General features: G+C 37.0%; 3 protein-coding genes and 1 long non-coding RNA gene across 5 annotated transcripts; 1 reads left to right on the plus strand and 3 right to left on the minus strand.

Moving 5' to 3' along the window:
• The first annotated feature begins 1153 nt into the window (after positions 1–1153).
• On the plus strand, positions 1154–6720 carry LOC126609720 (uncharacterized). The gene is made up of 9 exons (XM_050277635.1): positions 1154–1522; positions 1984–2451; positions 2537–2708; positions 3539–3836; positions 4395–4467; positions 4797–4887; positions 5504–5583; positions 5699–6148; positions 6317–6720. Exons 1-8 carry the CDS (start codon positions 1448–1450, stop codon positions 6110–6112), a joined length of 1671 nt encoding a protein of 556 aa, XP_050133592.1. The 5' UTR covers positions 1154–1447; the 3' UTR covers positions 6113–6148; positions 6317–6720.
• An 832-nt stretch (positions 6721–7552) lies between these two features.
• Positions 7553–12254, minus strand: LOC126609727 (uncharacterized). Of its 2 annotated transcripts, none has more exons than XM_050277651.1 (12): positions 12070–12254; positions 11782–11917; positions 11567–11649; positions 11357–11432; positions 11167–11234; positions 10508–10589; positions 10293–10429; positions 10115–10198; positions 9518–9664; positions 8447–8555; positions 8245–8364; positions 7553–8005 (listed from the first exon to the last, which is right to left on the minus strand). In XM_050277651.1, the coding sequence occupies exons 2-12, from the start codon at positions 11867–11869 to the stop codon at positions 7929–7931; spliced, it is 1071 nt and encodes a 356-aa protein (XP_050133608.1). In that variant the 5' UTR covers positions 11870–11917; positions 12070–12254; the 3' UTR covers positions 7553–7928. The 2 variants fall into 2 exon arrangements, with proteins under 2 accessions (XP_050133608.1, XP_050133610.1); XM_050277653.1 differs by having other exon boundaries at positions 10293–10417; positions 12070–12244.
• An 836-nt stretch (positions 12255–13090) lies between these two features.
• Positions 13091–15136, minus strand: LOC126611783 (uncharacterized). Its single transcript, XM_050280144.1, has 4 exons — positions 14885–15136; positions 14402–14539; positions 14133–14305; positions 13091–14006 (listed from the first exon to the last, which is right to left on the minus strand). Exons 1-4 carry the CDS (start codon positions 15134–15136, stop codon positions 13091–13093), a joined length of 1479 nt encoding a protein of 492 aa, XP_050136101.1.
• A 50-nt stretch (positions 15137–15186) lies between these two features.
• On the minus strand, positions 15187–16830 carry LOC126609742 (uncharacterized). Its single transcript, XR_007618247.1, has 3 exons — positions 16532–16830; positions 15978–16055; positions 15187–15386 (listed from the first exon to the last, which is right to left on the minus strand). It is a non-coding gene; the product is annotated as an uncharacterized LOC126609742 (long non-coding RNA).
• Positions 16831–24600: the final 7770 nt, after the last annotated feature.

Below are 24600 nucleotides of genomic sequence, written 5' to 3' on the forward strand. Positions count from 1 at the left end.
AAACCCATTCTAGCCTTATTTCGGGTGGGGCACATATTTTGAGAACTCTTCATCATTAAGCCTAAACTCTCTTAAAGAAATTGCTAATCAATGATTTATTTTTTAACAAGACAATAAACTATTCTAAACTACTCTCGTTTCTTAATAGAACTTAAACTCACATTAGTTATACTCATATTCATAGAGAGAAATGTTAAAGAGTTTCTTTCAAAGTGGGACTCTTCATGAATTCTGTCACTTCACTGTTTAACGTTGATTCTCGTGTCAATATTATAAAACATTGTACAAAAAATTCCTGAAGAGTTTTACTTTTAAAAGAGTCTTTTTAACATTTGTTTGATTTCTTATCAACCAAATAATAGAATTCATTTCTTTGTACAATTTAATATGATCTTGTTTTAAATGGAACGCTTGTTTCGATGATTCCTTCCCCTCTTCAAACTCAAACTCTGATTTATTATGACATAGGGAAATCTTTGATAAGTAATAATTTAATTTTCACTTTACCAGACAATCGAATATAATATGAAAATTGATAGAAGGAGTTTATGAGTTTGTTCACCATAAAATATTTTAGTTATTTTGTAAAAAATCTGTTATTGTGCTCGCTAAGTGAATGAGCTAGTTTGAGAAAATACCTATAAAAAGGTGATCACATGATCGTTCACGTGATAATTTAACGAGAATATTAATAAATTTTTCCTTGAAGGATCAAAAGTGGACAAACTTAGAAACCAAATTATCCAAAAACCAAAATGAAGAGCTGAAAAGTCTTACTTCAAATAAAAGAGTAAACATATCTAATTAAAAACTTAAAATATTTCACTACTTAGTACTACAGGGTAATGATATTTCTATTTACTTGTAAGTGAGATGTCTTAGATTCAATTATGGTCAAATGAGAGGTTGAACAATATATTACTAGCCAATTGTAGAGTTAAGTTCACCCTTTCCCTAATATAGGTAATTTTTTTATTAAAAAAAAAACATTTCTAATTTAAAACTCAAAACAGGACCCATAAAAAGCTATTTGATGTGTCATCCTTTTTGTCCTAAGCCTTTGTTTGTCCTAACAAGTTAAATTAAAGCAGCTAATCATGCTTAATTAATTAACTAAACAAATCAAGTAGTAAAGTAAAGCAGAAGCAAGGGTAAAGTCAGAAAAGAGAATCCACCACCACCAGCATTGAGCACGCAGATTACGTTGGCGGGGATTATAAAGACAAAAACGATTTAAAAGTTCCCAAATCCAAAAGGAACAAAATCTGACTTAATATTTGATAATTTTGATTCATGTCCGATCGCAATTTGTTGTCTCCGTCATTGCCACTGTTTTCTGTGTTTTTCAATTTATGCTCAATCTTGGTGACTGCCAGCTGAAAGCAGACTCTCTCAGTTTTCCAGATTAGGGTTTTTTGGGTTCCATTTTTGGTAAAGTTCTCTGGTTATGACGGAGAATTCAGCTTCCGAGCTTCGGCAGGGTGAGGAATTGACTTTGGAGAGCTCCTCTGAGCAGTCCCAGGTGAGTTTTTGCAATTTTCAGGTCCCAGATTTTACTCTGTAGTAGTTGCAGAAGTAAAGTTTTGATTTTTTCTGTTTGTTTCCTGCATTTTCTGGGTAACAAAACAAAGTATTAGTATTTTGCCTTTGTCTAGTTACTCTGAATTGGAAAATGATAACTTTAAAAGGGTTATTCTCAAAAGATGATTTTTTGGTTCTTTGTTGCTGAAATTTGGGTTCCATGACTTCCATTAGTGAAAACCACTTTGAGTTATATACTTATATGCACAAATTACTTTGCTTTCTTGTTTTTAGCATATCGGACTTCGGTTTCTTGACAGTTCAGATGTGGATATAATCGTATAAAGTTTTTAATTTTAGTTGTTGTCCATGTATTTACTTATGGTGAAGTGATTGGACACTATAAATTTTCGATCTCATTGTTGAATTGCGTAGCGATGGAATCGTTTGATGGTTTTGCAGATTCATGATCAAAAGTTAAAGAATGAAGAAACCTTGTTGGTTCAGCAGTCTAGACGACCAAACCTTTCCTCATTGCAAATACCGGCAAGGACACTGGAAAGTAGTTTGTCCACTTTTACGAGAATTGATATTCCCTTTGCGCCAAGTCCAAGTTCTAGTAGAGTTGGACTGCCGCCTAGGCCACATTCAGCTAAGATCAAATCAACGGTGAAAAATCTGTTTCCTCAAAAAAGCTTTAGGGTGAAAAATTTGCCCCTGGATGGTGAGAAGACCATTCTCATTGTACCGGACACCCCCCCATCAGATAGTCCTTTGGAAAAGCCTTCTACTTCGCGGTCTTTCTCTCTTAATAAGGTTTTCTTGTCTACATCAATGAAAGGGACACATTCTTTACCAGTTACACCAAGTGCAAATCTGGGTTCTGAGACTGGGCAGGGAAGACATATGGAGAGTCATTCTGATTATCCTGTAAGTGATTCTAATTTACCGTTTTCATTTACCAGTGCCCAGTTTAGAAATTCTTGTGTCACACTAAAAATGAATTTTGTTTCAGAGAATTGAAGCTAAGCATCATATGTCCCGCTCATTCTCAGTTCCAGTAAATATTACAGGCAGAAGTTTAAGGCGGATGGATTCTGGAGGCATGATCCGTGTAATTTCAGCAACTCCACGTCCTTCAGCAGTTGAGGGTGCCTCACCAAATGCTGACCCAGCACTGGAAACCGGTAAATGCTACCTCTTGTCATGAAAAGAATTTGAAAATTTTGGCTTCTAGGAGATTGAGTATATATGGTTAATATACTTTTGTTCGAGTATTATATGCAATAATCATGCTGGAAGGAAGAATGAGCATCTTCACAAACCTCTCCTACAGACACGAATACTGCATAGATACTCCTACGGGTGTCAAAATTTGGCTAGTAAGAGAATGATAATATTCACAAACCTCTCCTACAAGTAACTCCGGAAGTATAGTACATATAATACTCCAATAGACTTTCTATTGGTTTATGTTCCTTCACTTGCAACTGGGAATGTCATTCGTAGTTTTAAAATAAGAAAAATTCAAAGCCATGGTTTTCAAACTTGCTCGGTTGAAGTTTGAACCATTAACTTTTATCAAATTCTTACAGATTTATTAATTTACTTTTCCCATTTTTTTTTTAAAATTTATTATTATTAAGGGAAAGAGGTCGCACTTGGTGCGATGGCAAGTGCCTTTGTCCATGAGCGGTAGGTCTCGGGTTCGAGACTTGGGAGCAGCCTCTCCATAAATGGGGGTAAGGCTAGCCGACATTCACCTCTCCTAGACCCTGCGTAAAGCGGGAGCCTTGTGCACTGGGTACGACCTTTTTTATTATTATTAAGGGAAGGGGAGGATTCGAAACTATTACAAAATTTAGGGGAGGAGGAAGTTTTGAACCCGAGACGCATAGGTGGAAACTCAACAACCTATCCACTAGGATATCCACATGCATTACTAAGCCCACTTTGAGTGCTTCTTAAATTTTTGTATAATCTAAGACATATATCTGTAATTTATGATGGCCTTCAGCTACTGAAGATTCTGGTGAGGATATTCCCGAAGAAGAAGCAGTTTGCAGGATTTGTTTGGTTGAGCTCGCAGAAGGTGGTGATTCTCTTAAAATGGAGTGCAGCTGCAAAGGAGAGCTGGCGCTTGCTCACAAAGACTGTGCAGTAAAGTGGTTTAGCATTAAAGGGAACAAGACCTGTGATGTCTGCAAGCAGGATGTCCGAAACTTACCTGTAACACTACTCAAAATACACAATCCTCAAACTGTTACTAGACGACCACCAACAATAATGGAGCATAGGGAAGTTCCTCGTTACAGGCAAGTCCCAACTTTTCTGACGTTCATAATGATCCCACATTCCCAGCATGGCGTCGTAGTTATGACTCATTGTAAAAGAGTCCTAAGGCTCCATGTTTCCAAATTTAAAAGAAATGCATGTGGTCTGTTCACCAAATAATGTTTCTGCTAAAAGAAAAACTACACACAACCACCTCCCTCCCTAGTAAAAATGAAGAGAGAAGACAGGTGTTATGCTGTTGTATCTATGAAATGTTCACAGATATCATCACATTGATATGTTAGTGATTCTGGTTACTTGATGGCTGACTAAACTACGCTCTGTTAATTCACCATGTTTTGTTTCTTTTTGTTATGTTCTTCATTTTCACTTTTAATATGAGTTGCACTTCTGATAAAATGGATTTTCACACATCTTCTACAACTCCTGTTAAGGCGCATAGAAAAAAAATGAGTCAAACATATCACTCGGCACATTTTCTAGAAACTTTTGGTATCATGCTCTTTGTTGACACTTGAACTATTACCATTCGAGTTTGATTTTGGATTTTTCCTTGTTCCATGCATGATGCATGACAGGGTCTGGCAGGATATACCAATTCTTGTCCTGGTCAGCATGCTTGCGTATTTCTGCTTTCTGGAGCAACTTCTGGTATGTTTTATGCTTTTTTACTATAAACTCAAGCTCTTCATTAATAGAATCATAGTTAGGGTTGTAAGCTCACTCTTGCTGGCAAAGAAGAAATTCGACTAGATTCTGAAAGTCACCTCAGTTGTCCAGTCATGCTTCATATTGTCCTTGATCTGAGCCTGATTTTGTCAAGATTTAATAATTTAACAAACATAACTTACGGGAGGAAACATGGCAATGCATTTTAGAAAATTTTCTTAACCTCAACAACTTACCAGTTGCGGTTTCTACATCTATGGTGGTTGTTTAAACATTTTACTAGTGACGTTTTCTTTTTTCGTTCTGAACAGGTATCTGACTTGGGCCCTCGTGCTCTTGCCATTTCTTTACCCTTCTCTTGTGTTTTAGGTCTCCTTTCATCCGTGATTGCTTCCACAATGGGTAAGTTTTTTCTTCCTTTTACTATCAGTATGTTTTTAATTTTCTGTCCTTTCATTTAATAAAAGATAATGCCATACAGCTCAATTATTTTCCTCAACCCATCTGTGAAGTTACTAATTTCAGTCTGTTCTCTTTAGTAAGAAATGGAAGCCTTGTCATATCAAGCTTTAATTAGGTAATATTTATTTGCACCCTTTTAAGAATAGAGTTGTGGCATCTATTGCCAACTTGAATTTTATATTGTCAATCCGATATGGCCTCGAAAGTTAAGAGGGGACAAAAAGGAACATCAAATCTTAAAAACATAAAAGTACACTGGATAAAAAGTACCCTAGGAGTTCATTTTGTACAATTGAAACAATAAAGGAGGAAAATCAGGAATTTTGACACGTGAGAAAGATATTATTCTAAGGAATTATTTTCTAAAGCGGCTTTTTTTTCTTTCAATGAAACAACCAGAGTGGTCCTTTACTGAGCAACTCATGAGTCATGATGTTTCCTACTCTCTCATTCCGCCCCCTTTCAAGCTCTATTTTTGCTTCAAATAGGTGGAGCATTCTATTTTTTCATGAATTATAGTTGAAATACGGTACCTGATTATGCATGATGGTGGCAGTGAGCAGGAGCTACATATGGGCTTATGCCTCCTTCCAGTTTGCCATTGTGATCCTGTTTGCTCACATATTTTATACTGTTGTAAGCAGAACCGATTTCTTTCAAGAATTTATAGACCCCACGTGTTCCTTTCTTTTCCTTTTTCTTCGTATTCTATTGGTCTCTGATGCAGCTTCTCATGTTCACTCACCGGCAGCTTAATGTAAATCCAATTCTCTCGGTTCTACTTTCCTCATTCACCGGGTTTGGGATTGCAATCAGCACAAATTCCCTTCTGGTGGAGTATCTTAGATGGAAAACCAGCAGACAACTGCAATCTTCCCATCAACACACTAGCAATGCATTGCATCGGCATGAACTACAACTGCAGCAGCACCGGCAACAGCACCAGCAGTGGCAGCAGCAAGAAGAGCAATATCAACGCCAATACCAGCAACGACGGCAACAATTGATGGAAGATTCACATAATCAGTACCAGCAACTACAACGACAGCTGCAGCAGCAAGAAGAAGAGCATCGTCGACACCAACAGGAGCAACAGCTGGAACAGTTTGACGGAGATCTAAATACTGATGGTTCCAGGCAGCTAGAAGTTGGACAGGGTGCATAGTTCATAAAGATTGAGCAATTTTGGCTTCCTTGATAGGTAAATTTGAGCTCTGTATACTGAAGATCATTCATCTTTTCCGATGCACATTAACATTTAATAATTTTCGTAAGATGGGGCAGCTGACCTTCTGTTTTCCTTGCCAGCCATGTAAAATCTGTATTTACTTTTTAATATGATTGCTTGTTTTATTTGAACTTATTGCAGATTTAAAGGTTATACAATGGGGAATCAGAGACTCAAATGGCGAGTAACCTAACAAAAGGAATGTTGTAGAAATACTCAGATTCTTAGGCAAGGCAGACCTGATGGTATGTTGTATTCACTAGCCTTGTGCTTGACTCATTTATGAACATTATTGTAAGCGAAAACATCTCGGGCACAACGAGGTACTCCCTGCCAATGAGGAAGTGAAACGCCCCGTCTTTGATGGACTGTGAAATCTTGACAGTAGCGACGAGAAATTTCAGAATTTTGAAAGAAGAAAATTGAGCCTGAGTTTTTCTCATAGTTTTATCTGATTATTTGTTGCGTTGTGCATTCCTTGTAATTTACAAAGCTTATCTTCTCATCTTGTCTCTGTCCTCTTAAGGAACGAAGTTTTCTTTTAAGGGTTTTGCAAAGTCTCTGCCCCTGGCGCAAGCAGGGTTTACGCTTTTGGGGTTGTTTCACTTTAGTCGTCCAAATTATTTTTCCTGACAAGTTGGTCTTTAAATTTTTAGTGTGTACTAATGAGAAACAAGGTTCTAAATGACATTAGAGGTTACTCGGGCGGATGGTTGGGACCTAGCGCCTAGGCGGTTAGGCGGATTTAAGTAAATTTATTATATCGTATAAATAACTATTGATTTATTCTTTAAAAAAGTACATAATTGCTTTAGGATACATAAACTGCAAAATAAATGATATATAAATTATAAAGTATCAACAAGTCTTTTGCATTCGCTAGCCCATTGTGGCTTAACTCACTCCCCTAAGTGAGAGTCGCAACTTAAGTAGATCTAGGCGTGTTAGGCAGACGCCTAAGTAGTTTTAGGCGTTCTTTCTTAATTTTCAAACGCCTAAGAATTAATTATGTCGATGGTCAGCCTCTTAGTGCCCAGACAAGGTTTAAACAACAATAGGCGGAAATTTTTAAAACAGTAATAAGTACAGCAATGATGCTTGCTACAGAAGTTGACACAAGTGAATAGGCCTGGGCGCGAAGCAGGTTGGCTCAGGTTTTGGACAGAATTGGACCTAACATGAACTTATAAGCTTGGACAGAATTGCACATCACATTAACTTATAAGTTTGAACATTCTTCAAAACGAATAACCGAAATATATGGTCATCGACGGTAACTCATCACACATACATGACACATCACTGCCCTCGATTGTTAGCACAATTCAATTGAAGATAAATCCTAGAGTGCAAGATTTTGACAACTGGAACGAGAAAAAAATTTAACAGAAAATTAATAGCAAGAGCTTATAACTGCTCGTAACATCTCACCAAAATTTGAACAGTGCCTAAATCGAAACTACGTAAATTGAAGGAATCTGTAAAGAATCATGTGTGTATCGATTTAGCTACAACAACCATGAGTTTCCCTCTGGCAGATCGAAAACTATAATAATATGTATAAAGAGATGCCAATGTATTTTCACATATTGGTCATCACTAAGAGGGGGAGCAAATAAGTGAGCTACATGAGCAGTAATGCACATTTCAGGTCTCACCTCCGTTTTACATCCAATGTCACTTGCTAACCGGGAAACGTTAGTGTCCATCTGTAGATGCGCTTGAGTAAATTGTATTAGCAGACTCCCGGAATTTATCGCAGTACACTTCTAGCATGTGGTTTGGCCGTCAATGCTTCAACAAACCTGTACATCCATCTATCTAGCATTCCTGATGCAAGAGAAGGAATTACAGAGTTAAATGGAATGGGTAATTAATGAAAAGAGACCCTCCCATCTGCAACAAAATATGTTATGAATGGAAGTTTCAACTTTGATGGCCTAGACTCTGACATATAGCAGATCGATTAGTTGGAACTTCAATAAACAGAAACGGAAGTTCCAAATCCACGTTTATTTTGATAATGTTGACTTAAATAAAATGATACAGAATGAGCGAAGAACACAAACCTGTCAACGCAAAGGTACCACCCAATACAGCACAAAGCCGAGTGATGAAATGGAGAAAACTGCGGCGTTCTTCTTTGATAGTTACAGTAATTGGTGAGAGATCATACAAGAAGTATACAGCTGGACACAAACAAACAGGGTCGATATTTAACACCATGAACTCAATAAAAGGGACAGACAAATAAACTTCTTATAAACCTACCTGGCCATGTCCTATCAAACTGCTTCATAGGAGAGAAATATTCTGTGACAGAGAATTGATTGGTTGGCAAAACTTCTTTTGAGATATACCTATATTCAGTTGGAACAATCTGCACAGCAATGAAAGGAAACATTTTCAGCATAGATCATCAAGCTTGCTAATTTATTCACGAAAACCGTCTATAAATAATATATCAGAACATGAAACAAATCCTTCTGGTTTTCTTTTCCTAGCAATTGGATCGTTTGAAAACATTAGTTTGAAGACAGATGCTTAATATTTCTAAAAATGAATCTTCTGAATCCTCTTCACGTTCACGACTTGTGGTGCTGAACTATATCAAAACGCCTACTGACAAATGAAGCAAAACTCCATTATACTTTGATAAGGAACTAACCAATTAACAATACAAAAAGCAAATCAAATCAAATAACTAATATTTGGTTGGTAATGACATTGACACATGAGGTTGATTGACTTTTTTATTCTAAAGGTAAGCGGTACGTATGTCATGCCTTGACGTTGAGGCAGAAGAACTGACAGGATACAGACCCGGGAAGTGTACAACTTTCTTATAGACGTTAGGTATAATTATTGTGATAAAATCAATTCAGGTATCCATTTCTGAACGCAGACATAATTATTAATTCGAGAAAAAGGTAATGAATACCATTACTCAATGTATTTCGGTATTAGCAAAGTATTGCAGACCACTTAATGAAAGAAACAGTATAAATTCTTGATGGGAAAGACAAGTTCTTGGCTAGTATGCCTTTTTGGATGCAAGTCTCTTCCTAGCCGGGAAACTTTCTTGCTTTGAATCTCTCCTATCTGAGTTAAAATATGGGACATCTACCTTATCTTCCAGAAGTAACAGAAGGGAGAGAAAAAATAGCGTTCATTTTAAGGCTTAGCCTCAAGCAAGCATTCCTGATTGGGCGAAAAAAAAGAAAGAAGCAAGCATTCCTGCACAGACGTGCATGAAATAGGCCAGCGTATATTGCAGATTCCAGATATTTAAATCTACCAAATAGCTGTATATTAACCCAGAGGAAGTTCAAGTATTCAAACCTTTATATAATATTTGAAAGTGCCACTTGTGTCATGCAAAATTCGGTCTGTCCCATCAAGTGGGTTGTGAATTCCTGGATATTTTGGGCCAAACGACAAGTCATGTATGATGTGGCTTACATTTACATTTCTAGATCCTTCAAAAATCTGCACAGAAACAGTAAGTTGGAAGCTGTAATAAACTAGAGTCAGCAACCTTTAAAGATATGCTATAGTAAAAAAAGCTAGTTGGCACAATACTGATCCACAAAGCACCCCCATGATACAACAAGTGAGGCGGATAAGTTTACTCAAGCACCTTCAATCCCCAATTCCCCATATCATTTCAAAACCCAAAAAGTTGAAAAAAAAAGATTAAAGATATCTAATAGGATTTAAACAAGAGTTTATCTGGTCAAAATGAACCGATCCTATGGTTTGGCAGTTCAAAATGCCAAAAACCAAATTTTTCAAAATTTTCATTCAGGGGACGATAATTTGTATCAACCATAAGTACTTCAGACCAGGCACAGCACTTTGCGTGTGCTAGAACACATGGAATCACAAAATGGAAAGAAATTGGAGGGAGAAGAAAACAAGATAATAAGGCAAACTAACCATTTGAGCAGCAAAAATGTTTAACCCATGAACTGATATATGAAAGTTTCCAGCAACCCTTTGGACATCTAAAACACCAAAAACCTGCAGCAAAATTTTATATCAGATATATGCAATATCAGAAGGAGCAAGTGCAGTTCATTAGTACAAAAAATGAAGATCTGTGTTATGAATATACCCGGCATCCTTCTCCATTTGCTATTGCATGCTTTACCCTCTTGATAAGATCTTCTGCAGCTTGATCAAAAGCTCCTTGTGGATGAACTTCCTTGTCCTTATCGTCGTGATGATCTTTGCCGTCATCTGGCCAAGGTTCTTTATCAGAAAACAAAAATCTAAAAAGCAAGACATACAATCAAAACAAAATGTGATATGTAATGCAACAGACGCTACCGTGCTTGTGAGAATGCTCCTTTTCCACAAGGTCAGACACATATTCAGTGCCGATGATGTGTCCATGACTGTTCAGGCGAAGCTGCAGCCACTCTAAACTGGTTAGGAGAATAACCATGAGAGAAGGGAAGGACAGAGACAGATCACAAGTTGCCAATTTTAAAAACTAAATCTTACAATATAAATGCATGGGTAAAGGTAGTCTAATAGCTATGAGATTATAGTCAAAGTTTAATCCAGTGGATCAAGGGAAAGAACAAAAATAGTCATCACTACCAACTTTTTGAAAAGCCTAAAACCGATGATGGCCCAGCAAAGAATCACCACAAAAAAACGCTTGAGAAAGCACTAAGTAAAGGAAGATCCAAAGAATCCCATATGAAGTGGTGCAGGTTAAACGAATTATGTTTGCTTGTCTCATACTTGAACAGTTAAATAGGTACCTAGCAAACAATGTGCAGCATGTGTATGACAAACGTGAGGATAAAACTTAGAAGCCAAAACCTTTGTAATGCATTCATAAAAGTTTAAACAGATATAACACTTTTTTTTATCATTGTACAAATGCAGTTCTTTACTTTTTGACATGAAACACCATATTACATTGCACCCCAATATCAAGAAAAGGAAAATACATAAGAATCAATAAAGTCTCTTACTTTCCATATGTTTGTGTCAAGATCTACTTCATGCTTGCCTGACATATCGATTGCATCAACACTCAAGACTGCAATCAAACGTTGAAAGCCAAAGATTATCATCACACAAAGCTACCAAATGATGAACATATTAACCTACAAAGAAATCGGCATTCACTTAAATAGCAAGAGAAAAAAAAAACATGCTAACCATCACAAGGTAAAGCTGGAAATGTCATATTTATGTGAATCGGAAGAGTCTCTCCGCGCTTCAAGTCTGCAGACATCTGCCAAAAAATACAACCCTTTTCAATTAGACAACTTACAATCCCATGGCAATGGCATTTCTTTCAATTCATTACCCACTTATTCACCTAACAAAATCCCCCGAAAACGAAAGCAATGCATTCGAAATTCGAACCTGATGGACGGTATATGTAGTGAGATAATATCTCAGCTCGTGCACAAACAATGTCGCCATTATAAGCAGCCCAACAACAGAAACTACAAAATAAAAATAAAAAATAAAAAAGCCAATAAATTTCCAATCCAAAACACAATTCACAAAAAACCCAACCATCCAAAACACAATTCACAAAAAATACAAAACAAAAACGAAAATCTGGAGAGAATTACCGAGTGCCCCCGATTGTGTTTTCTGCAGCAAGTGCTCCTCCGCCCGAGGAAACGCATCCAGGCTCTTTAACGCTTGTTTCACCCCCATTTTTTACCGCGATTTTCACCAACAACAACCGATTAATTTACCCAAATCCTGCACCATTTTCAAAAATTTCAACTTTTGAAGCATAGAAAATTTACTCGGATTCAATAATTCCAATCAAATCAAAATGAAGGTGCTTTTTTAGAGAGGGAGAGGAGAGAGGATGGGATTTAATTGGAATTGAAGGATGGAGGGAGGCGTACCAGTAGATTTTTTTTGAATGAATCGCCCAAATTTTGCGTTCCGGAAGACCGAAGACCGAAGACCGAAGTCTGGAGAATTGAAGCTGTTGGACTACGCCGATTTTATAGTTCTGAGTTGGGTTATGGTGCGCGCGCGTCTAACTTGGTCCTCTCCTGAGCTCGCGCCTCCTTCTTTACTACTTTCATTTCTTCAAGATTTCAAGGGTCATTTTCTTTTGGAGTAAATTGTAGGGGTAGGCAAACGGTCCTGGATTCGTGGGTACCCACTGTTTGGGGCGTATACGGGGCTGGTCCAAAATTTTTAAACACAAAACGGAACCACCGGGGGGGGGGGGGAGGTGGTTCAGGTATACAAAATTAGCAGGGTGTGGCAGATCTTAAAATAGGAGGGAACATGCCCCCAGCCTGGCCCATTTCTAGCATGGAATAATAGAATTGAAATTTTTTCCTCATCCAAGTCTTCTCTATCTCTCATCCTAACTCCTCTCATTACACCCATTGGCGGATCCAGGATTTTAACTTAGGGTGGTCCCAATATAAAAGTTCCAAAAAAAAAAAAGATGAAAATATCATTGAACAAATAAATGGCAAACTACAAATTTCATTCATAATTTTTGTGCCAAACAAGCTAGAAATACTAAATTTGTTCACGACGGGATCTCATACTTTGAAAACGTGTCATGATAGTTTTATTGTCAATACAAGAAAAAACATCTTTCTCAATATAAACAACTAAGCTATCATTTAACCATTGACCCCCCATTCTGTTGCGGAGTGGACTCTTAATGATATTCATGGCAGAAAATGCTCTCTCCATTGAAGCAGTTGCAACAGGTAAAACCAAAGCCAATTCAATAAGTAAATACACATTTTGAAATACTCGATGCAACCTTGTTTCCACCATTTTCTTTGCAAGATCACTAATGCTTTGCAACTGAGAAAAGTCACTTCTCGAACGCATAAAATGAATATAAATATCGAGTTGATCTTCAAGTGCCAATAGGTCTTGCTTCGTAAAATCTTAAAGGTACAATTGAGCAAGGCGAAGTAGCTTTTCTTTGTCAAAAGCTGCAAAAGAATCATTTGGACTCAAACTAGCCAAACAAATGAGCAATTCGGTAATTGTTTCATTGAAGCGATCATTTAACTCTGTAAGTTGGGAATCAATGACAACAGAAAAGAGCTCCACTTTGTAACGATGACGGTTGGTCTTTTTGTGGGTATTATGGCGCAACCTCCCATGAGCTACATATGTCTCATCCATGTTAATAACCTCAATATGATGTTGGACACAAAATGACAATACTTTGTCAACCAAAAGGTCAAACCCTTCATCATTCCTCATATAGAGTAGTTGTTCTTTACTTGTGTTGACTAAAGTCATTGCATTCATAATTTCTTGATCATCCCTTTGTAATGCTTGTGATAAATCATTCGTGATTCCCAATATAGATTTCATAAAAAATAAGAGAAACACAAACTCAAAAGATTGTATGTCTTTCAATAACCTATTTGCTTCGGCCACACTATCATTGGTATTATTATCAACAATCATTTCAAGCATATTGACCACAGATGAGAACATAGTAATCAAACTAATCAAAGTACCATAATGTGAATTCCATCTTGTAGCTCCGGCACGTTTGAGACTAGTTTCTTGATTTAAGCCTCGTCCCGTCATAAGAGAATCATTTTCAAGAGCTTTCATAAGTTCTTTTTGTTTCATCTCTCTAAGTGTATCACGACGCTTACATGAAGCTCCAATATTATTTACCATATTATTAGCCAATAGAAAGAATGTGTTAACATCAACATTATTCTTTGCTACAACAACAAGAGCTAATTGGAGTTGATGAGCAAAGCAATGAACATAGAATGCACAAGGTTGATCATTCAAAATCTTTGTCTTGAGTCCATTGAACTCACCTTTCATATGACTAGCACCATCGTAACCTTGCCCTCATAAATTGGAGAAGCTTAACTCATTGAAATGAAAGAAGGCATCAATAGACTTCTTTAATGTGTTTGAAGTGGTGTCGGGAACATGTTGAACTCCTACAAACCTTTCAATGACTTTCCCATTTTTGTCCACATAACACAAAACCACCGCCATTTGCTCCTTTATAGAACCATCACGTGCCTCATCAACCAATAGAGAAAAGAACCTAGCATTCTTCATATCACTTACTGGTGTCAATAGAACATGAATGAACAAGATATTTTTGAATTGAATGAGCTATTAGTTTGAGATTTCCCAGAGCTTTATCTAACACAACGACCTTTATTTTCTCATCATGATTCGCAAGGAATTGCAAGAGCTCCAAATAGTTACCTCTATTGTTTGAAGTGTCACTTTCATCATGACCACGAAATGAAAGAACTTGTCGCAACAAAAACTTAGTGCAATCAATTGACGCATTGAAGCAAATGTGATAAGCCATACGAGCTTCTTCTTACTGTTTGACCAAAACTGTTTCAATATGTGTATTTTGATTCATTAGATTACCAGCAGCTTCAACAGCTTTATTGTGAAAGCTACCAACCATTCCCACATGTTTTTCAAAACAGGCTCTTACATGCTTCCAATTTTGAAAGCCTACCTCAGTAAAGATGTCACTGTCTGATTGTTCAAAGTTGATTTGAATAGATAGCAATAAAAGCAAAATGCAGCATCTTTAGATATACTATATTCCAACCAATGAAATTCCTTCAACCAATTATCAACAAACCGTTGTTTTTTATTCGAATGCAAAGTGAATGGAAAATCATGATCTTTAGCTCTAAAAGGCTCCATTAATATATATGCTCTTCGGACCTCATCTCGAATATCTGGAAGATAATCCTTCATTGGAATTCTCTTTCCGGGATCTCTCTCAAGATTATCCAAATCAACTTTTAACTTATTTTGTTGTGGAGTGGAATTACCCCCAATTTGATTAGAACTACTTGGAATTGGAGGGGAACTGTTTGGAATAGGACTGGAACTATCCAAATTTGGAGATAAACTATTTGGAATATGATTGTCCGAACTAATTGATGATGATTTTCGCTTGTAATATTGTTCCATACTTCTAATTTCTACACATATCAATTAATAAAAAAATCTATATCAATTGATGAAACTAAACAAATATTATATGAACACTATGGCAATCCTAGAGATGCATATAGCAAAAATGCAGACACAAAGGCAATGCTAGAGAGGTGAACGAAAACATACGTTGCACTTGTGAGAAACGTACAGATTGTAGAATATATAGTTTATGCCTTCCAAAGGCTGCAGCTTGATCAACTCACTATACTCTACGAAATAGTCCCTGTAATTCCACTACCACCTCAAGTTCAGAAAACAAGCATGGAAACAATATCGAAAGAAAGCACATATTTTTACACACCATTTTAGCATCACAAACTAGTTGGACTCTCCAATTCACAATACATATAGCCAACACATTACACACCCTTTTCTAGACAATTTCTGCCTAATGAACACTATGCTTGTACATGAACCCTGCCCTTATTCCTTTATTATGATCCCAATAAGGCAGTGATAACAAAACTTAAGTATGCTATCAAGTTCAAAATAATTTACACTACCAGGGCAGTTGGATGTTAAAGGAAACCAATCCCTAGTCCTCTTGATCAAACCATATTATCAAATCAACCAATTACCATCTTTAACAGTCCAATTAGACCACTTAAATAGTAAAACAAATACGATACAACCTCATTACATTATTGAAGAAAATAAAAGAATAATTGACACAGTTAAGTTTTAGTTCCTAATAAACCTTGCATTTCAAATTTGACCTTCTGACAATGGCCTTTGGATCAAACGGAAATTTTAAAATAGCTACAAATCAAATAGAAATATGTATAAAGAACACTCTTTGTGATCAATCACATACCTGAATTTCAGAAGACCAATCCTTCTTCATTAGAAGAAACTCAGTGTTTGCCAAATTTCGCACATCTCCGTTTTTAATCTGCAGAAATTAAACAGAAGGATTGACCAACAATGGAAAACGAAATAGCTGCTTAAACCAAGTAACTGATTGCACAACATTATAGCCTTTCAACACTTCAAAATACCAATTAACATACTGAAACTTCAGCCGAAAATAACAAAATCATCCTATAAACTCTTTCAATTTGAAACTTTAAGAATGTGATCAAATAATTTGCATTTCATAGTTTTCATCTAATACCCATTTCACAAAAGCAACCAAAATTACAAATTTTTAGAGAGAGAGAGACAACTAACAGATAATAATAAGGCAATTAGAAATATAATAAGGCAATTAGAAATATAATAAGGCAATATCCGACTGTAAATGGTGGAGTAAAATTATTTAAATATCTAACACCACAAACACAAATAATTTAATATCAGATTCAGATAGTGGATGGAAAAATCATTTAATGGACATAGTTAAATAGAGCAGAGTAGTAAAGTACAAACCTGAAGGAACGAGAGCGAGAAGAGAGTGAAGTTCTGATTGCTGTGCAGTGCAAGCAATCAGATTCAGATTCAAATTCAGAAACTAGAGTGCAGTGCAATCAAAATTACAATATCAGATTCAGAAACTAGAGTGCAGTGCAGAAGAGAGTTGATCGATGCCGACACCGTAAGGAACGAAAGCGGACCTTGTTGTGTGAAGGATTTGGTAACGAGAACGAAGAGAGTTGAACGATTTGGTAAAGTGAAGTTCTGATTGTTATGTGAAGAAGCTGAGTCTGAGGGTTCTCGCGTGAGTGAGCAGTGAGGTTTTAATTTTTTTTAAGAGTAAACTGCCGATTTGCCCCCTGAACTATCACCCAACTTTCGATTTGCCCCCTGAACTTTTTAATTGGAAAATTAAGGACTTAAACTAATTTTTTTTGCCGATTTGCCCCCTGCTGTTAATTTTTCATTCATTCCATCCAAATTTCTGTTAAATGGAAGCATATGCACAACATGTGTAGGTAGTTCGGTCGTTTCATTCTTTAAAATAATTAAAAACCTTAGATTTCTAAAATATAAACCTATGCAAATATGTGTGATTCTATAGCTTTTTTGTCTGAATGTCTAGTGAAATGACGCTTTTGTCCACAAATGAGAGTTACGTGGTTTGCACACGATAAGAGTTAACGTTAATTTGGATAAAATCTATGAAAAACTAATGGTAGGGGGGAAATCGGCCAAAAAAATTAGTTTAAGTCCTTAATTTTCCAATCAAAAAGTTCAGGGGGTAAATCGAAAGAGGGTGATAGTTCAGGGGGCAAATCGGCAGTTTACTCTTTTTTTTAATGACTTGGCTCAAAACGACGTCGTTTTGGCCAAGTCATTTAAAAAAAAAATTTGGCTTTCTTCTTCCTTATTCTGAAATGCACAGCGACCAGAGCAGCCATGGCTGCTGTTCTTCTCCATCACTGCCTAGACTTGGGTGGTCCTTGAAGATCCTCACAGCCATTTTTTCAAGCTTCGGGTGGTCCCAGGACCACCCTGGTCCCTTAATAGATCCGCCCATGCTCCTACCGTCCCAGCTTCGTACACCGCCACCATCTTCATCAGACCTCAATCTCTCATCCTGATTCGCTTTTGTCTTCCTCGCTCCGTCCGTTGCCATCATCATCAGGCCTTGATCTCTCTTCCTAACTCACTCTCTAGAAATCAGTCTCTTTCTCTTTGACGAACTCAAATGGATGAACGACGAAGTCAAATAACTCGAAACGACGAATTAGTCATCTCTTCCGTCTGACTTAGACCCATATTTGTGGTGCACGACTCTGCTCATAGTTTTCTTCAGTTGAATAACCGCTAGTCCAATGGTCAGGGACATTGGCCAGTTAAGTCTGCTAATTTCATTCTTGATTTGCTTGAGAATGCTGAGAGTAATGCTGAGGTAAATGCTTCTCGTTTGTTGGCTTGGCTTTCGCCTCTTTGCTTGATGTTTTATATTAGCATTGAATGCAAAATAAGCTGTTTTCGTATTCTGTAGGTAAAAGGGTTTGATGTGGATGTGCTCTACGTCTCTAACTTCCATGTAGTGAAACAACACCTATGCTACTGCAGTGCTGCCGTGCACTGCAGTTTATAAAAATTATATATATATATATATATATATATATATATATATAAGAGTTGGACCCATGGACCTGTCTCGAATCAAACGGGCCGGGTTAGGTTTGGTTTCAAAACTCAAAATCCCTCGTCCCCCTGGGTTACTGTTTAAAACGGGTAAGGCCCGGTACCTCCAAAATTGGGCCCGACCCAGCCCGTGGCCAACCCTGGTAAATTGTAGTATAGGTCCATCAATTTGAACTCAATTGGAACAATGGTCCCTTAACTAAAAATTCATTACCATTGGTCCCTCAACTTATCAAAATGTGCAACTATGATCCCTCAACTAAAAATTCATTATCAATGGTTCCTCAACTTTAATTCAACTGGAGAAATGGTCCCCCAATTTTAACCTAATTGGAGAAATGGTCCCTCAAGTTTAACCCAATTGTAGCAATGGTCCTTCAAACGTAACTCATTTTAACAAAATTTTGATAAAGTTGACGAAAATGACCATCTACACATTTTGATGAGTTAAAGAACCAATGGTAATGGATTTTTAGTTGAGAGACCATTGATCTAATTTGATTAAAGTTTAGGGACCATTGCTACAATTTACTCTTTTCTTTTGCATTTATGTACACTAAAAGGTGGATGAATGTGCTAAACCTCACAATGGGGTTAGCAGTAATGTGGCTCAAATTCGTCTTTGGCAAGAATCGAATCTAAGACCTCTCACTTACAAGTGAAGAGGAATACCACTAGATTGTAGTACTAAGTGGTGTTGGAAAGTTTTATTTGAATTCATATAATTTCACTTTAGCAAGTGACTTTTTACCACAGTGGTGGAGATAAATGTTGCCCTTGTACCACGACATAGGTTTGAATCCCATCAGCTCCCTATTTTAATATTTAATCGGGTTATTATACAAAATAGTCTCTGAGATTTGCATGATCAATAGAAATGGTCCCTGAGGTTGAAAATTAATAGAAATGGTCCCTGAGATTGTCCACCATCCATGATTTTGGTTATTCCGTTAAAAACTCTTTGGGCCATTTTCAAAGCTTTGTAACTCAATCGTTTCTTAACCAAATTCGACCCATAATATATCAAAATGAAGATAGGAAAGTGTAGAATAAGATTGTACTTATTAGGAAGCCCAATGGTTGCCGGAGATGGCCGAAAAATAGCCTAAAAGGTGATTGGTCTGCGGGAAAACTGGAAAACTCGTTGGAAATTAGGTAAATTTTAAACGTTCATAACTTCTTCAATACTCAACGAAATCGAGTGATTCAAAAATGAAAATCATACTTTCTTGACGATACGAAGAGAATGATACCTTTTTCGAAGGCTAACTCGCCATGGTTTGGTCAGACAACGGCTCGAATGAATATTTCGATTTCGTTGAGTATTGAAGAAGTTATGAACGTTTAATTTAAAGTTTACCCAGTTTCTGGTAAGTTTTCCAGTTTTTCCACGGACCAGTCACCTTTCAGACTATTTTCCGACCATCTCTAGCAATCATTGGGCTTCCAAATAGGTATAATCTTGTTCTACACTTTCTTATCTTCATTTTGATATATTATGGGTCAAATTTGGTTAAGAATCGATTAAGTTACAAAGCTTTGAAAATTGCCCACAGAGTTTTTAACGGAAGGACCAAAATCATGGATGGTGGACAATCTTAGGGACCATTTCTATTGATTTTCAATCTCAGGGACCATTTCTATTGATCATGCAAATCTCAGGGACTATTTTGTATAATAACCCTATTTAATCTAACAAATCTATCATTTGACTAAAAAAAATAATAATAATCTTACTCTACATGACACACCTCGACCCAGGATGTCCACTAGGATTCCGAATCGAGTTGTGTTGACCGACACCTGGAAGGTGAGGAAGCCATAAAGTGTAGTGATGTGGAAAATGTGAATAGATTTAAACCTAAAAGTGCCTAAATACAAGAGTGCGCTATGAGCGAGAATGAACCCATTTCAAACGTGATGACAGAGCATAAGTACAGTACGGTAAAATAGGGTGAGAATTATACCAACGATGGTAATCGTCTACACCAAGATTTACCAATAATCATCGTCTATATGAAAGCTCAGTTGCTAGAACCTGGAGGGGCGAAAAACAAGGGTGAGTGTGCCTGAAAATAAAGTTTTAATAAAAACCTTTTGAAAGCGTTATAACCCCTTGCCGTAAAACCTGTATAGTTTCCAAAAAATCATACTACATATAAGTACGAAATCAAATGCAAATAGCAGTAAATCCAAAACTAAGCCATATCACCATATCTCAGCAATAATATAAATAAAATCCAGTGTACAACAAACTATGCTAGCACATAAGCTAGAGTCCCCTAATGCGACCTGTATGACTGAACCTATTACTCATCAATCTATGTTAGCACATGAGTTGAAGTTGCCTAATGCGACCTGTACGACAGGGCTAAGTGTAATAATATACGCTCTAGTGCTACGATCACGTGAAGACTAGCAGTTACCTACAAGTTGGAATTGCTTAATGTTACTTGTACGACAGGGCTAGCACCTACTTGGATCTAAGGCGAGCGTGCGGTGCAAGAGGTGAACCTATACGTGAAGGACTGGCTCTGGCCCGGGCCCGGGGCGGGAGCATTAACACCGGGGTGCAGCAATGATGAGCACTACATAAATATAAGCATGCCATAATGATGCAATGATTCCAACCAACACAGTAAACTTACCTGAACTTACTTGCGCATCCCGTAGGGTCATTTTGGCATGTTACAAATTCACAACAATGCAACATTTCTTAATCATGGCATGAAATGCATAAATCAATTCAAAACCATTTGTGGTAACTATAAAGTTTATATATATTTGAAGTTCGCGCTACAACTTCCTAGCACGAATATCGAGGCATCACAAACGATTGACGCCTAGAACAATTATCAAATCACGTCTCAAAATTCTTATTGATAGAACACATAACTTACATAAAACACATCCTCAAGGATATTGTAGAATGATTTGAAACCCATTAACCAAAAGTCAACCGTTGGTCAAAGGTCGACGGTAGGGTCCACAACCCTAAGTAATCCGATTTGGAAGATCCGCATCTTGAATTTCTGATCCGTAACTTCCAAATATACACATTATGCTTCTAGAACAACATCCTAAAGTTTTGGAACGATCCAACGGTCAGATCTCCGCCAATTGCTAAAATTAAGTGGCGGCCAACGTTTTATTTTACAAACTTACAAATCCAATACGAGAAGATCCGTACTTGGATTCCTGATCTATAAGTTTCTAATATCCTTAAATATTACGTACTATAACGTATTAAAGTTTGGTGACGATCCAACGGTTGGATCATCAATTCATATAAGGATCAAGTGGCGGTCTCTATCAAAACTATGTTCAAATGATGAGATTTCATCAATCGGACTTCACCTATGGAATTGGGGTATCAAACTTAGCCTAGGAAGGTCAGGGGGTGCCTCGACCCACTCGCCACTGCCATGTACCACCACAAGTAGGTCTTAGTGAGATGAACAAGTTTCATACCTATGGCCAAATCCAATTTGGTTGGGAAAAGCCCAAATTTCACTCAAACCAACCGAAAACACTAGAAATGGTGCACTGCGATTCAACGGAAAAACAACTTCTAATGCCTCGATCTCAGCTTGGGTTCTGTTCTTGGGGTTGAGAGAAGTTGTTTGATATTGGTGATCGACAACATAACTTACAGAAACGGTGGTTCGCCGTCGTGGGTACCCTAGGAGTTGACGTGGGTGTTCATCGCGAAATCGCGACCAAACGCCATCAAACTTAGGTGGGAATGGAACCTAGCACGACGCTGAGTTGTTTGGTGGTGGTGGTTCCCCGCGATTCGCTGGAGAAATTGATAGATATCATCAGAAAAGGCTCGGGGAGGTTTGGGTCTGAGTCGGGTCAAAGGCTGGGTCGAGGGGGATCCGGGTCCTATCCCTTCCTTCTCTTCCCTCTCCTTTCTCTCCTTTCTCTCATTTCTTATGTCTCTCATTGGTTCATTTTTTCCTCTCTCCTTGATTGGTCAGCGATACCCCTTTCTTCTCTCATTTCCTTCTTATTGGGCAGCCCCTAATCCCTTATTTCTTTTCTTCTCTTTTTCTCCGTTCCACTTCTCTTCCTTCCCTCAATTCTCACAAATAATTTTAAAATAATAATATCGTAATTATGAGAAATATATAAAATAATAAATAATAATCTTTACAGAAGTACTTTTCGGATTCGTAGTTCCATAAAACCTTCGTCATAGTTCCAATTTTCAATTCTGCTTGCGTTTACGCGTTCGCACCGTCGAGTGCTTCTGGAATACGGTAAAGTAATAGTTCATAAGCGTCATGAACTAACGGTCAACGAAAGTCAATAATCTCGCCTCTAGGGCATTTTCGTCAATTCACTCATTTAAAATTTTTTTAAAACATAAAATTAGGGACGAGTTATCACACTATATCCAATTTAAACTTTAAAATTTTAACTCTGAATTGCCTCTTTTATCTTATTGCATAATTGCTATTAAGTACAAGATGAAATTAATAATAAAACTAAAATTTATCAATAAACCCACACAGTCTTTATCTTACGTTAAAACCCTAAGATGATTTCAAAGAGAAAAGAGAAAAACAAGCTTTTTTTACCGATGCATAGTGATTTTGAAGTTTATAATCTTCCAACTAATGCATGAATTGGTTTATGCAAATTTTTTTCCATTTGATTTCAATTTTTTTAGGGTTTATGAACAAGAATTCGATGATTGTGGAGTTTCTTATATTTATGTGCCCTCTTTCTGGTTGATTTTTTTATTAAAATGTTTTCAGTTCACAAGACCTTAACGAACTTGAAGGCTGTAAGTTTTATTCGTGCAGAGTTTTAAGTGTTGTCACTACTCCCAAAATGTCTACATTTAAAGGTTGCATCACTTATAGTTTGTGTCTGTTTCTATTTGTATGTTCCTTTGAATTGCATCTTCTACTTTTAAACTAAATTCATTTTAGGCTTAGGATTAAATTCGGTTATGGTTATGTGTGTGGTCATTGCCATAGTTCCTAATGCAACCTTTGGGAATCTAAGTGCTTATGAAAACTGAAGAGTTAAGTGTCCTTGCCTTCTCGAATGGTAGAGAGATTTGAAATCCAAACCCTTTGACTAAGTAGCCATGTCTAAGTTCAATTAATAATGAAAACAAGTCTTTTCTGTTTATAACGGTGTCACTAGTCTTTCATCTCTCAAAATGACTTTTAGGAAGAAGAACCCCATACAATGGTGTCACTAGTTTTTCATCTCTCAAAATGGCTCTTAGGAACAAGAACCCTATAGAAGGGTTAGATTTTCCATCTCTCAAAAGGACACTAAGTTGTAAGAATACAAAAATTTTAGCAGAACTACACCATGTTTGTATAAAAATCGTTGTGAGTGTTCTATAAAAGAAAGAAGGAAGGAAGGAATCACTCCCCATTTCAACGTCAGACATACTCCACAACATAATGGGATTGCTAAGAAACTAAATAGAACTTTGCTCGAGAAAGTTCGTTATTTGGTGTCTCAAGCTAAGTTGCCAAAGAGATTTTGGGTAGAAACTCTAACCTATGCATGTCGTATTTTGAACCGATTGCCATCAGCTACATTAGAGCGGAAAAATACCAATTGAATTGTGGTATGGAGAAATAGCTCAGGATTACGATAAATTATGATTTTTTGGATGCAATGCTTACATTCACATGAAGGAAAATAAACTAGATCCACGAGCAAAGAAAGTTGTCTTTATGGGATTTAATAGTAATGTGAAAGGTTATAGACTTTGGTGTCCTGAGTTGAATAAGATTATAGTTAGCAGAGACGTGATGTTTGATGAAAGTTACATGAGGTTAAAAGAAGATGTTCAAATGGTAGAGCTTGAGGAACAAGTCATGGTGAACTCAAAGCCAAGTGAAGAAGCTGCGGAAGAAGAAAGACAAGGAGATCAACATGAATTTGAAGAGAATGTTCACAAAGAAGAGACAATACCAAAAGAACTGAAGACACAAGATAACTACATAGCCAAAAGGAAGGGGAAAAAAAGGGAAACATCCTTACCTACAAATACAAGGATTGCATGGCCTGGATGTTATATGCACTGCTATAATTGAGGCTAAAATTCCCACAAACTTTGAAGAGGCATCAAATAGGGAAAAAGAGAGTCTATGTCATGAAACAATAGATGATAAGATGTTTTCTCTTCACAAGAACAAAACTTAAGAATTGGTGGAGCTGTCTAAAGGAATGAAAACGCTAGGTTGCAAGTGTGTTTATACAAAGAAGGATGGAATGCATGACAAGAGATTGGTAAGATTCAAAAGCTAAGTTAATGGCTAAAGGATATGCTCAGAAGCATGGAATGGATAATTACAATGAGATATTTTCTCCTGTGGTTAAGTACTCCTCCATTCAAATATTGCTTGTCCTAGTTGCACAAT

The sequence above is a fragment of the Malus sylvestris genome, chromosome 17, assembly GCF_916048215.2.
Source record: "Malus sylvestris chromosome 17, drMalSylv7.2, whole genome shotgun sequence".
NCBI lineage: Eukaryota > Viridiplantae > Streptophyta > Magnoliopsida > Rosales > Rosaceae > Malus > Malus sylvestris.